Raw genomic sequence first — 14,005 nt, forward strand, 5'->3', positions numbered from 1 at the left:
ATAAACAGGATATATATAAACACATAGACCCGTGGATCCATACATCTCGATTGAAAAAAAAAAATCAATAGAAATCATTTTGGAGAGACTTAAACAACTAATTTTTGCCAAGATATTGTGTTCAATGACATTGTTAGCCTTGGGTTTAATTTTAGCTCTATTTTATTTTCTAGCTTTTGTTGTTTGCCGCCTATTAGTGAATTGGAACACGAGGGGATCACTCAGATCTCTGTATTTTTCTTTTATCTTTTTCTTTTTCCTTTTTTGTATTCATTTTTAGTAATATATTTTTATTGATTTTTATTTTAAAAATCATCCATCACATGCACAATTACACACAAGTGACCTTATTCTATGCGTTTTGTCGATTTTCAAATTTCAAACAAACTTCCCTTATATTTACATTTTTTTTTTGTGTTTTTAGAACCTGCTTTGCCATTATGACAGATAATTTTCTGTTAAAAAATTGTTAATAGTATATCAGACTCCCAGCGTGTTATAGATTTATAATCCTATTGAAAATAGGCTAACCAACGAAGAAATGGATAAAACAAGCAAGATCAACCTGGAAAACGGCTCATTTGCTCAAGCAATACAAAGCATTAAGTTACGAAACAAGGGCTTTTGTTTCATCAGGGCATAAAGTTACAAGGCCGTTAAGCTAATAATTTTGACCAAATTCAACCAACCAACTTGAACCCACACAACAAATTTAGAAACAAACAAAAATAATATTTTTTTAATATTCAAGCTGGTACGAATAGGTCCCAAAAAATTTAGGCCAAGCCTGAATACCAAAATAAAAAAAATATAATAAATATTAATTAATTGTTTAATTTTCATACCATTTTATATTAAAATACAATATATTTGAGCGCATTACTATAGTTATGTTTTTTAAAAATCATATTTTCATTATTTTTTAATCAATAAAATACCTCATAATAATATTTAAGATATATTTTAATATTGACTATTATATTTTAAGACCCACTTATTTTTTTAAAAAGTTTTGAGACCTATATATTATTTAAGTAACTAAAAAATATATTTTATATTCAGGATTTCAAGTATATTATGTTAGAATTGAGAAATTTTATGTCTCAAATCTTTATTATTATTTTTATTTATTTCCTCTTATTCTTATATCTTATAATTAATAATTTTAATAATTAATTTATTATTAGCCCTACACGGGGTTTGCAAATAAATGATTGTCTGATAATGAGCAAGGAATATTTGGGCACTTTTCAAAATGTAATGATTAAAATAGCTACTAATAATAATGATCTGTATGAAATATGATAATTAATTTAAAGTAAAAATTAAATTAAAAATAATTTAAAAAATAAAATTTGAGTATGTATAAATTTTCAACTCTACTATTAGATAAACATAATAAATAGAATAATATTCTTGAATAATTATTTGGTTATCATTCATGCTAAACTTGGTTAAAAATTAAGAATAAAGTAGAATAAATATCCTTTATATGAGGGCTAAACAATATAAAAAGTTAATAAAAAAATAGTATTTTACTCATAATTAAATAATTTTTTTACATAACATAATGATGACTAATTTTCTAATATTTTCAAAAATGAAAAGTACAGTTTACTCTAAAATTATTGAAAACTTTGAACTAATTAAGGTAATAGTTTTAAGTTAATGGTCTAACATGATTGAATTAACTTCAACTTGATCATAATTAAAATAATTTAATTTAATTAAAATATATAAAATATTTATATATGACCATGGCAAGAGCACTATTTAAACAACTAAAATATTAATTTATAAATAAAGAAGACATTCATGAATAAATTATACATAATACAATAAAACAGTAGCATAATTACTTAAGTATAAAATTGATAAGTTATTATTATTTTTTATTCGTATAGAGTCAAAATAATGCACGAGGGAAAGGGCAAAATGTCAACTAGTTCTCAATAGTAAGGTGGTGAGAAGCTTAGGAAAGATAGAATGGGAGTTTGGTCCACTATCGGTAGAAATCATCTCCTACCTCTAAAGGTCGGACACTAGTACCATAAAGAAGCCTTGGTTCAATGGAAGCATGCTTCTTGGAAACCTCTCGAATGGCTGTGGCAAACCTTCTATCAACTCGATGAGATCAGACTCATAGAGAGGAGAATGTGACTATTTCAAATTTGTTGATTGAGTCCCATACACTGTTAACGAAACTATGAAAGCAAATGGCAACCTCTTGAGTGCACTCTTTGCAACCTTCCTTGCTGGCTCGTGCTATTGCCTTCCTTGTTTGATGAAATTCACCTACATTTTATTGTTTTGTATTTAATTGGATTTGAATGAGGCATTCAACAAGACGCACACTAGTCCTTGCTTCAGTAAGTCAACTTGTCTCTTCCTCCCCGCTTTCCTTTCCTTTAGAGGAGACTCCTTAGACGAAATTTATCTCAAAAGAGAAGAAAGCATTTACATATAAAAGATTACAAGTAAAATAGAACTGATGATTGACAATCTAACCTTACTGGGTGTGACTTGTCATCCTTAAAGCCCTAAGTTATTTATAGATCTCATCTAGCATCCCAATTAAATCATTCCAAAGTACTTTCCCATACGTCCCATTTCAAAACATGGTGAAAAATTTATGCTTATTAGAATTACTTAAGAATTAAAATTAATTCAAAAAATAAAAAAATATTTTTTAAAAATTTTAAGCATTCGAGCCAAAACAAGCCCAAGGCCAGAAGGTGTTGAAACCAAATTTGGCCATATGAGCTTTTTATGTAAGGTAGAATACTTTAAACTCTATTCCAAGAAACCCAATTAAAATTGAGCCTAATTCACCCACATTAGTGACTACTTGAACATTGTTGAATGCCAAACACAATTTTTTCTTTTATTTATTTATTTATTTTTTTGGGGGGGGGGTGGTGCGGTGGGGTGGGAGAGATGTTCATAGACAGACAGGACATGAACGGTTGTCGGACGGATATGGCTTCATCATGCAGAAGCTTTGAACCCAGACTACTAGGAGCTTCCCAATGAATGACTCATCACATTATTCCATCACCCTATGAATTCCCCATAACTGCAAAAAGAAACATCCTCGGAACAGCACAAAATTCTCAAACAGAACAACCTGTTGATTTGCCTCAGATAAGAACATTAATTTATTATTTCGTAGGTAATCGGTATGGAGAGGACGGAGGCAATTTAAAAAAAAAAAAATTGAGTATCAGCATATGAAAATTTGATAATTCAGAGGTTCAGATCCAACGTACAAGTAGTTCACATCCACAGCAACATCTCCAAGATCATCTGCGCCGAGGTGGGATGACACAATCAATCAACTTATTCTTCCAAAACCGAATTTCATCCTATCCATCTTAATAAATAAGCAATGAAGAAAATATATGAAAACAAAACCTTCATATATGGTCCGTGCAAAATGTACATAATCAGGAATTAGATCTTTGTATATGATTCCATCAGGCCGCGCATCCAGCACCACTAAAACACCTGTGAAATTTTTTTAATCAAAATACACTATTAGTATGATTATTATCAGTGAGACAAAGGGGGGTACGTAGCCAGAAATCTAACATCAAACAGCACGATCCTTTGCTGGTGGAGTGCTGTATTAAATATCCACCGCTTGCAAAATTAATCACTTTGCATTCGCTTTTGAGTAGAATCAATCAAAGAAACGCAATATCGAGGGAAATGGGTTAAAAAAGAATCACTTTTGAGTAGGAGTTATTCGGTGGCTGTCACTAAAAAGGGCATCTAGTGCTACTCTGGAAATCGGTTAATATCAAATCCAGGGCCACATTAAACATCAAAGCTCAACAGAAATAGAGTTACTGATGCTCATTTAATATATGAAGGTACAGTAAAAAATATATGTATATATATAGAGGCCCTGCTTGGTTATTAGAAAAAAATGGAATGGATTGAAAAAATCAATATAAAAATGAATGAAATCACCTTTCCTCGTAATAAAAATGATAAAACTCATTAATATATACTACAAATGTCAGAATCATCACACCTTCCAAAAACATCATGACTCGTGTTTTCCATCTTCATAAACTAAATTACTCCTCTCTTTTATAAATGTAGTTTACTGTTTCTTTTGATCACCTCGTTTTTACCTTCATTTTTTTCAATTCATTTAATTTCATTCTTTTCTAGTAATTGGACGGGACGATGGTGCTTTGACTTCAAAACGTTCTGTCATGCTATTCCCTTGAAGTTTCTTCATTTCTATCCTAGCAGTTAAGACAAGGATTTCTTTGTCTCAAGACACTGAACATAAAATAAACTTGAAGATTTGTAAGTAACAGTAGGTGTTAAGACTCTGCATGATACGGGGACCCAGAAAAGAGGCTCCAGTGTCATATTTCTCTTTACCACCACAAAAAAAGGTGATAAAATAAGTTCGACACAGTAAAGTGTATTTATTCTAGGTTACATAAGCTCTGGCACTAGTGACTTGTGAAATAAAAAAAGAGAGAATAAATCAACTTTGGAGCCCTGTTAACCACCATAGTGCAGGCTTAGGCATTAGCATATGCTTAAAACAAATTCAAATTTTGTAAAGGCAGCTTGGCTGGATAGTACCTGGCGCCGCCCAAGATTTGGTGGGATTGTGAGGCAATGGAGCCAGCCAGAGAATATTGCGCAGGTTCATTGAGTCATCATATTTCACTTTGGACCCTGAAAATACATTCTAAGATAAGCAGAGCATTCAAAAAACCAAATGCAGGTTTGAGCATTAGAAGATTGTCAGTCACTCACTTGTCAGAACTTTAAAATTTTTTACATTTTCATTTTAATCTGTTGAAGCAGTTATAGGGTTTGAAGACACGCAAAGAAACTTAAATTTTGGTTTTTGTTAATGTACCTCGCTGACAAAATCCCATATTGTATGGGAAAACTTCTTTATCATATTCTGGATATTCCTTAGCGTGGAATCTGCAATGTAATATTGCAAAATTAACTAATTTAGCTCAAAAGTTTAGTTACATTTTTAGATACACAGTAGATCAGCACAGAAGAGAAGTTCACCTTTAGAAAGAATAAAAAAGCAGGCATACTGTGATAAATATATCAACTTACAAGATACCAAGCCTTCCAGAATCTACAGCTAGAAATAGGTGACCGTGGAATAGATCAAAACGGTTCAATGTTACATTCAATCCAATAGGTGGACCCCGATCAGCAATGACATCAAACAGAAATTTTAGATACCAGTTCACTTCCTGCAATTCGTCAGTAAAATTCAAGATTGTTATCATGAATATTATATTGCTCTTTATTTTTCCGAGAAGAAGTGAGGTTTCGTTACACCAACCTCACTAATAAAGCGTCTGCCATATGGTGTTCTAGTGAGCTCACATCGGCTTTCTTTTGATCCTTCAATATCAGGAACCTTGCACACCACAAAAGCTATTATTTCACTGCCCAAAGTTGTACATTCAAGCAACGTCCAAAACATTGAAGGGCTTAATTTAAACAGAACCTGGAGTCCTCAACATATGATAAAGACCTCTTGGTATGTTTAAACACAACATTTAGTTGTATGTATTTTATGCCTGTGTTTGGCATACGCATACAACATAGCAAAGCCGTCAGCCAAAAACCTCCTCCACCGACATAGCACTGCCAAAATTGTGAGCGACCCACCCCCACCCCAACCCAGGAGAGGGGGTGGGGGAGCCCTTCCCGGTTAAAATGGAATTCTTGCATTTTTTTTTTTAAGGGAAACATTTTGCCCAGGGTTACAAATTACAAATAGTATCATTCGTAGAAAACTTCAAAATTTTATATGGGATGTAAGGATCTTTTAAAAAGGAAAAAAAAAGTGAAGCATTTTGCTCAGGGTTAAAATGCATGAGTTGTATCGCATATTCAGTAGCCAGTTGTCCAACATAAATGAGTCCAATGTATTGTTTCAATTCTAATTGAGAAATTAAACCACCATCACAAAGGTTACTCAAAGAACAAAGCAAACTCACAGGAATTATGGTTGGATCGAGAAGGCGTTGAATAGCCGCTGGGTCACCCCCAGAATCGACGGCGAGACGTGCGAGCTCCAAAACCGGCTCCGGAGGCCGCCAAATTAGCTCGTTTTCCTCTCTTTGACTCCGGACAGTGGATTTCGTCAAAGCCAATGTCCGTCGAGGAGAACGCTGATTATGATTCAATCTTACACAATTTGGAGAAAAGGGAACGAGGAATTTGAAGCAGGACCTGAGTTCTCGCGCTACGACAGGATTGACGTTTAAGGATTCAGACTTGGAACCTAACACAGAAAGCAAGTCAGAGGGAGTGGCTCTAGGGGTAGATGGGGAAGAAAGTTTGGACAAGAATAGAGGCGCCGACGACGAAGCTGTAAGGGAAAATGAGAGGAAAAGTGCAAATCTGAAGGAGAGGAACGGATTGTTCAAAACCATCTATCCCCTTTCTCTCTGGCCCCTCAAAATGGAATTGACATGTGAACCAAACGGGGCTTAGATGTTGGTTCAGACTTCAGTCTGCACACCAGTTGCCCTTCCTGCAAGTATCTGAGATCTCAAACCGGCGAAGGATGCAATGGATTCAGATGGTAGTTGGACTGCTGAGGCTACATGTGGCGTTGGCTAATTTGCTCTGGTGCTCTTGCTTTGGATGTCGCTGTTCCCTTTTCTCTGATTTTCTTGCTTTGTCTGAATCTTGTTTTGCCGGAACTGTTTTGTTCCGTCTGCTGATGTTATCCAAGTCCGCTGCTGGCGAAATATAAAAAGAAAAAGAAAACAAAGCTCTTGATAATATTGCAAACTACTTTTCGCTCCTCGGTTAACCACTTTCTTCTGAAGACTGGAGAGCGAGGGAGTGTCCATAGTTCATGCGAAGTTTGACTTTTCTTTTCTCTTTTTCTATCGAAAAATCGAAATATATGATAGGGGAGAAAGGGAGGATTGCTGGGTTTTTCATCAGAGCACGGGGGTTCTCCAAAACACCCTAATAATATTGTTAATTATTTCAATTTTCATGTACGAGCACCCCTGGACTTAGGCGCCATTTGAGCAATTAACTTTTCACATCTTAAAATACTTTTTTACTTGTGAAATGTGAAAAACTATTTGAAATAATTTTATAAGAGTAAATGTATCTTTTAAAGAGTTCTCAACCCAACTGAAACGTGAAATTTTAAAAGTTTCATTGGGTAGCTTTTGAAATGAAAATGTGAATGTGAAGCATTAAAATCCTCTCAATTATTTTCTCATTCTTGTCGTGCAGCCGAGCCTTGTGTCTCCACTGATTCATTTCCATCTCTGCTCGAGCTACTCATTTCTGATCAGACTTGGGTTTCTTCAAAGGCTTGGCTTTTCCACCGACACGCCCAAATATTAATCTCAGGCGGAAAGAAAAATAAAGGTACTAGTAAACATATCAAAATACAAGGGTTTCATAGATCGAATATGAAGGGAAAAGACACAAGTTCAAAACATAAGAAGAGTCTGCCGAATCGGAGAATCAGGTGATTCCAATGACCAACATCAGAGAAGCACCTACCTTGCTTGGACGACATAATTGCGGTGTAGAGCTAGGGTTCAGTCCAAATCAAAAAGCAAGAAAACTTTTTTTGAGCCATGCGACTTTGCCTCTTCCCACAATGGCCTCTCGTGAATTCTCATCGTTTATATATCGTGCCAATGGCAAAAGGTAAAATAGCCCCCTTCTCATTAACAATTAAATAATATATAAATAAAATACATAAATAATAAAATGATTACATAATTTATTTCAATATTAAATTTAATATTTTTATTCTTATATTTTTTAAATATTTTTAATATATTATATTTATGTAATAAAAATTACTATTATTAATTATCATAAATCAATGTTTTTTTTCTCATTACATATTTAAAAATGTATTTTAAAAATATAAATAATCATTAATTTAAATAATTTTCAATTTATCAAACTGATTTTTTTAAAAACATATTTAAATATATATTTCATTATAACAATTAATTTTTATTAAACTGATTTTTATTAAATAAATTTTTAATAAATTAACTTTTAACAAATTGAAAGCTAAAAGCATACTTAATTTCTTTTCAAGTGTATTAGAATACACAGGAACAAAGAAAGAGAGGTCTAGCAAGATTCACACGCCAAATAAGACCAACCAGAGCTCTTCTCTCTCTTTTCACCTATCTAGTCTTGAAGATGAGTCACGGCCAGTATCTCTCATGTCTATCAACTATCGCCCCCTTAGAGATCCATTTATCTTAAAAGAAGCATTTATTTTGCAAGGAATCGGTAAGAATTTACTAAAATGAGATGAAGTTACAATCTTGCAAGCTCGCATTTATTTTGAAACACGCCTTAAAAATTTACGAAAATTATTTATCTCCAAGGTGTAATAGAGAACGGGACGAACGCGCGATGACTTCAACACATATTTTGAAAAATGCCTCAAGATTTATAAAAATTCATGTACTAGAAAGACAGGCGGATGTCCGGTAATTTCAATACAATTCCATCTTTTACCACAAGTCTCCAGCCACCCAGAAGCCCATGATTTAACAAGCTGCAAGAAGGATGCCTTGTGCTCATTTCCAATCCATGACAGTGACGGTGAAGATACCAGAGCCCACAAGCAGCAAGCGCCAGATTCGATAATCCCACCTATGAAAGCGGGTTGATAAAAGAAATGTTAATTCTTTTATCACTGCCTACTAACCCCAAGCTCGCAACTTATAGAGGAGTTGGAAAAGTCCTAAACATATTCATATATGTAATGAAACAGAAAAACGTTAACGAGAAATTACCGAATAATCAAAACAGTAAGTTACAAGTAAGGATGTCAAGGCGGATAATTGATCGCCATAGCCCATAAGCTTAACAGGCAACATGTTCGATGGCTGAGTAATCTATAGCGAGATTTAACGGTTTATGTTAAAAGTAGGCATCAGATTCATCTAACTGCGTTATGATTGACGGCATAGAGCAAGATGAAATAAGCGTACAATAGGGTCGATACACTCTACATCCGCATCACAAAAAATGTATCTTGTTTGTTTATAACTTTGGTAATGTTCATTCAATGGGTTATTCATGAAATGGCGATCATCAAAGACCATACTTCGATTAAAAAATGCTTCAAACAACAAAGCATGTTACAAGAACTGACAAGAATACTTACAGAGGAAAGAAAACTATTAAGAGACTCCTCTCGATATTATGATTCCTCATAGTACGGTGGTGTCGACTGAACATACTGCTCGTTCTCATCCCCATCATCATCGCCCTCTTCAGATTCTACCCAGTTACTAGGGTGATGCTGAGAGCCTTGACCATTGCCTTGTATCCCATCTGGAAGAAGAGTGTTGTCATTTAGATACTGCAAGTGCACTAATGAAGGTAAGCCCATTGACAAGCAGAGTTTAGCTGACCTTGAGGTTCCTGAATACGATCTTTCTCAGTTGGATGGCAACTAATACATCAGTCAAGGTACATTAAATTTGACAATTGGTCAAATCATGGATCATGTTAAAGCTTCCAGCAATCCTATTAACAGTCTAAAACACCAAAGTGAGAATGATGCAGTAAGGAATTGCATTCAGTGCAAGCATTTCAATGTATGAACCCAATAAAGGGTCTTCTTTGAGGACCCTTTATTTTTAACTGCCCCTCATATATATATTGACTGAGACATTAAACAATGATGCTTAAGATATCAATGCATATAAACAGAGGCAACACTAGCATTGAGGATACGAATTGTTCTCAACAAAATTATTTCTTGCAACCGATGCTACTCCTGAAATTTGCATTGTGACAATCCTTTGAATTTCCCTCAGTTCATTATCATTCAAAATGTTCTCTCTTTGTGCCAGTCTTTCTTCTATACCACTGGTATTTTTAGTTGCACTTCCTGCCAGGGAAAAAAAAAAGACACAAAATGAGAGTTGGGATCAAATTCCATGTTATTCAAATTATCATATTTAACTTACCCGATAGGTCAGACCATATACGAGTGTGATCAGATGGAAGCTCAGATACATTCGTTTTGCAATTCTCTTGTCGCACGGATCCACCCTTTTCAGTTTGAGCATGAATTCTTGTAGATGCCTCTGGAAGTTCTGCGGCACCTTCATGCAGCTGAGATATCAACATGGTTGCCAATACAAGTGTGACATCAAAATTTGAATCAGGCCCATCTTCCAAACCAAATTTAGGTGCCATTAGAACAGGCCTGCAACCCATATGCATTATTGTTAATATAAAAATATAAAAATTCTAACAAGCCACACTATTCATAAGCTGTATAAAATGATAGGATTTTAGGCGAAAGGAAGTAAGACAGTTCCTCTCTGTAAGATGAAAATTTTTCAAGTTTCAATCATGGGAAACAATTCCATTTCCATCGCTTTGCCTTCCATCTCCATCATTACCTAGCACCCAACAACACTAACAAACGTCTGCACAAATTTTACTACGCTCAATAAGTCATGAATTGAGAAGATAATTCTAGCAGTGAAATACATTTGGAGGTTGTTAGGAGTCGACAAACATGTAATCATCCACACTCATCATAAACTCTAGACAGCTTATATAAAAGAAGTTCAATTGAAAAATCAAAAATCCATGAGGGAGGCAAATAAAGAGGATAATGGTTGGCTCAGCAAATGCATCTTACTCTCCAGCTTTCTCAAAATGTAAATGGATGTCAACTTCACAGCCTTCACAGAACGAAAGAAATGCCTGCAGTATGACGGGAAGAAAAATCACGCCCATAAAAATAATTTACTCTTTTCATATTCAATAGGAAGGGAAGAAAGAAAAATTACCAGAACCAATAAAAAGGCAATAATAATAAAAATCAACATATCAATTGATGACAATTTCTATCCAACAGTAAGTAGACTCATTTACACAAGACCTTTCAACCCAGTAAGATGGCTTCACATGGTTTACCTTCAGTTCTTTTACACTGAAAGTCACATCAACAGGGTCTCCATTATGAATATACTGTAGAAACTCCTCTTTTGGATCAATCCACAACTGGGTGTGTAGCAATGAGTCATTATCTGTCAAAAAGACCTTAAGAATAAATAACAATATATTTCATAAAGTCAACAACAGAACATATTTACCTTTGGTTGGGTCCAAATAACTCCGAAGTTCAACAGCCTTTCCACCAGTCTCATTTGCAGCATCGGAAGGTAACGAGGAAGGTTCTGTTGCAATGATGGTAATCTCTTGGAGAGATGACTGAAAATTAGCAAGTAACCTATTGAGAACTGGAGGCCTCACAACAAAGTTACTGGGGAACTTTTGCCTATCAAGGGATAAGTGCTGTATGTCAGATTCGGTATTGCATGTAATCCAATAAGTTTTCCTCGTACCTGCACTCAATAAGGACAAATTTTACGCCCCTGCTAAATGCCATTTATATGGTACATCAATTGAGACTCAAGTCAAAACGTCCACTATACTACCCTAGCCTTCAGTTTATTTTTAGTTGAATAGGCTATTACACGGATTGAAAAGTATCCTGTTTCTCATAACTCAAAAAAACCCCAAGCTTATGGCACAGTAGAAGTGCTAAAAAAATGCACACAATGAGGCAGAGCCAATTTTAACGTCACAATTAGCCCACTAAAAGGAAATCATGCAACGAGTGTCAAGAAGCAGTTCACTTTCCACGATGATTTTCTAGTTTAGAGTGCGGCTAGATCACTTCAAATCTAAAAGGGAACAGGCTAGATTCTGAAGCTTGTTATGGGGGTTGCTGTTTGATGCCATAAATTTTTCATGTTAGCCAGTTAAAATGACATAAGAAAGCACGCATGCATCAAGTGAGTAGGGATTTTTACCATTGCAGCATTCCAAGATCCACTGGACTTTAGAAGCATCAGGACCAGGCAGTCTCACAGTCAAACGATCAATATTTGTAATAGGGGTCCTGAAAACTGAACAAATAGCCTGACCAAAGTATGTCAGTAATACGACTCCCCAAATAAGTTGAAGTTAAGAGACGAAATACCATCTTTCTCCCACCTTCAAAAGTACACTAAATTGCGCCAGGTTTCCAGACACTGTATATACATCAAAGAAGCCAGGTTTGAATGTAATGGATTGATACGCAGATCGCGATGAATTGAGAGCGTGGAAAACAAGCTGAAATCAGGTAATAGAAATGACAAAAAAGAAAAAGAAACTATCAAAATAGGCAATTATAGTCAGCAATCACCAATTCACTTATCTGATCTGAAATACTAATTGTGCTTATTCTGAAATCCTGAATTGTTTATGCAAGACTCAGACTCAACTGGAAGTGGTAGATAGTTTTATTAACGCGAAACGATGAGATATACGAAGGACATTTTCTACTAATAAAAACTAATGGGCCAATCGAAGAGCGGTGAGACTTGAGAGAAACCCAGAAGCTCATCCCTGCATTATAATCGAGTAAAACTCACGAATAAATGGGATAGAGAGAATTGGTCTGAGCTTGTGCGAGTGCGAGTGGCAGTGAGAAGCAGAGAGGAGTTACTGGGAGATAGAGATAGAGATAGAGAAGGCGGGAGAAATTGAAGTACCTGAGAGGAAGAGGCTTGAATAGAAAGCTCGTTTCCGATGCGGGCAAGACAAGTGATGCAACGAGCAAAGGTTCTCAGAGCGTTATCACTCAACGTAAACTCCATTAACTGAACTCCGGGAGCCGCGCGAAGGATGATGGAAATTAGGGTTGGCGCCTTGGCGGGAACGCTTAAACTATGGTAACCTCCTGGACACGGATCCGGCGCGATCCGAATGGATTAGGGGGAACATTCCGGTACTCTTCAGTTATTCACTCGAGACTTGGCGTAAAACTAACAACGCCGGGGTATTTATTACGCAATGCGGAATGGCGCCTTGAGACCTGCGTATTGATTTAATTACATTTTATACCAAGAAATTTCAAACTTTTGATATCAGACCCAGCTTCCTTTAAATTTAGTGCACGGTTTTTAGTTTCAGATTCCTTTAAAATCATTTGCAATTTTTAAACTGTCTCATGCATGGTTTAGTGATCATTTATTTCCACTTCATGCTAATGCAAATTAAACAAGTTAACTAGTAGGATAGATGGAATCAGGTTCCCTCCAGTGAAGTGATGAATTGTTTGTTGCTCTATGCATGCTCGTTCAAGCGCCGCTGATTGAACCGTGCGCCACTCGAACGCTTTTTACCATTCTTTTTTTAAGCCCTGGCCCACATTTTGTACGACGCCAACTTCCTTGCGGGTCCACCGTTTTCGAAATCCAATCACTTCCCCATAGACAGAACCCGCATTCACTAATACTTAAACCTTTAAATATTAAAGGCCCCTCCATCTCCTCGCGACCAGGTGAGTAATCATGTGTTAAGCAGTTGATCCACCCCCAAAGTTTCAAACCGTTTACATCTCTCAACTCGCCTTTTTGTTTTTTTTCTTTTTGGTGGTTATTGGTGGCCCCATTCGGCCATTCTTATTGTTCCAACTTCCAACTTACTGGTCAAGTGAACAGCTTGTGCTATTTCGACGCATACACTTCCGGAGCCGGAAGTGGGTCTCTCTACTTCTCCTTCCTCCATATTCCTCCACTTCCTCCATCTTTATCATTTAAATTTTTTTATTAAATAATTTTTTTAAATAATAAAATTAATGAATGGTAAGAATGGAGAAAGTAAAGGGAAAGGGAGGGAAAAAAATAGAGAGATCCTGCTCCCCTGGGCTCCACTCTTCTTCTACAATATTCCCTGGCTCTATTCTGCTCACCTTAAACTTTTTATCCTTTTATCTTGTCCGGTACGATCGGCATCTAAAAAGCCACATGCTCGAAGTGATGTGGGGAATATATGGAGCATCATCTCATTACCCTCTCAAGCTTGGATGTAACCACTACTCTTCTCATCCTATACACAAGAAACAGAAAAATTTTAATTCCATTTATAATTTATTTTTATCTTTTTATTTTTTATCAAATGT

At 35.5% G+C, this 14,005-nt stretch overlaps 2 protein-coding genes across 3 annotated transcripts; both read right to left on the reverse strand.

Moving 5' to 3' along the window:
- Positions 1–3,134: 3,134 nt before the first annotated feature.
- LOC129306361 (uncharacterized) lies at positions 3,135–7,542 on the reverse strand. Its single transcript, XM_054946914.1, has 7 exons — positions 6,009–7,542; positions 5,345–5,422; positions 5,110–5,252; positions 4,895–4,965; positions 4,612–4,707; positions 3,415–3,507; positions 3,135–3,306 (listed from the first exon to the last, which is right to left on the reverse strand). The coding sequence occupies exons 1-7, from the start codon at positions 6,444–6,446 to the stop codon at positions 3,224–3,226; spliced, it is 1,002 nt and encodes a 333-aa protein (XP_054802889.1). The 5' UTR covers positions 6,447–7,542; the 3' UTR covers positions 3,135–3,223.
- Positions 7,543–8,446: 904 nt separating this feature from the next.
- Positions 8,447–12,904, reverse strand: LOC129304891 (uncharacterized). 2 transcript variants are annotated; one of them, XM_054944727.1, is made up of 11 exons: positions 12,594–12,901; positions 12,052–12,171; positions 11,868–11,976; positions 11,145–11,396; positions 10,966–11,078; positions 10,688–10,752; positions 10,002–10,243; positions 9,766–9,922; positions 9,441–9,481; positions 9,191–9,360; positions 8,447–8,673 (listed from the first exon to the last, which is right to left on the reverse strand). In XM_054944727.1, the coding sequence occupies exons 1-10, from the start codon at positions 12,696–12,698 to the stop codon at positions 9,227–9,229; spliced, it is 1,338 nt and encodes a 445-aa protein (XP_054800702.1). In that variant the 5' UTR covers positions 12,699–12,901; the 3' UTR covers positions 8,447–8,673; positions 9,191–9,226. The 2 variants fall into 2 exon arrangements, 1 of the variants encoding a protein (XP_054800702.1); XR_008591808.1 differs by lacking the exon at positions 8,447–8,673 and having other exon boundaries at positions 9,252–9,360; positions 9,441–9,566; positions 12,594–12,904.
- Positions 12,905–14,005: the final 1,101 nt, after the last annotated feature.

This window comes from Prosopis cineraria, unplaced genomic scaffold, assembly GCF_029017545.1.
Source record: "Prosopis cineraria cultivar Desert tree isolate PC_DT_omini unplaced genomic scaffold, ASM2901754v1 PC3, whole genome shotgun sequence".
Taxonomy (NCBI): Eukaryota; Viridiplantae; Streptophyta; class Magnoliopsida; order Fabales; family Fabaceae; genus Prosopis; species Prosopis cineraria.

Bases quoted from the DNA above. Each gene is read 5' to 3' on its own strand.
- LOC129306361 (XM_054946914.1), bottom strand. From the start codon at position 6,446: ATGGTTTTGAACAATCCGTTCCTCTCCTTCAGATTTGCACTTTTCCTC. The intron at 4,966-5,109 runs GTAAGTTGATAT...ATTACATTGCAG, and splicing joins TCTGGAAGGCTTGGTATCTT to ATTCCACGCTAAGGAATATC. The intron at 3,508-4,611 runs GTACTATCCAGC...AAAATTTCACAG, and splicing joins CAAATCTTGGGCGGCGCCAG to GTGTTTTAGTGGTGCTGGAT.
- LOC129304891 (XM_054944727.1), bottom strand. From the start codon at position 12,698: ATGGAGTTTACGTTGAGTGATAACGCTCTGAGAACCTTTGCTCGTTGC. The intron at 11,977-12,051 runs GTGGGAGAAAGA...TACTTTGGTCAG, and splicing joins AATTTAGTGTACTTTTGAAG to GCTATTTGTTCAGTTTTCAG. The intron at 9,482-9,765 runs GTATCCTCAATG...CTGATGTATTAG, and splicing joins AATTTTGTTGAGAACAATTC to TTGCCATCCAACTGAGAAAG.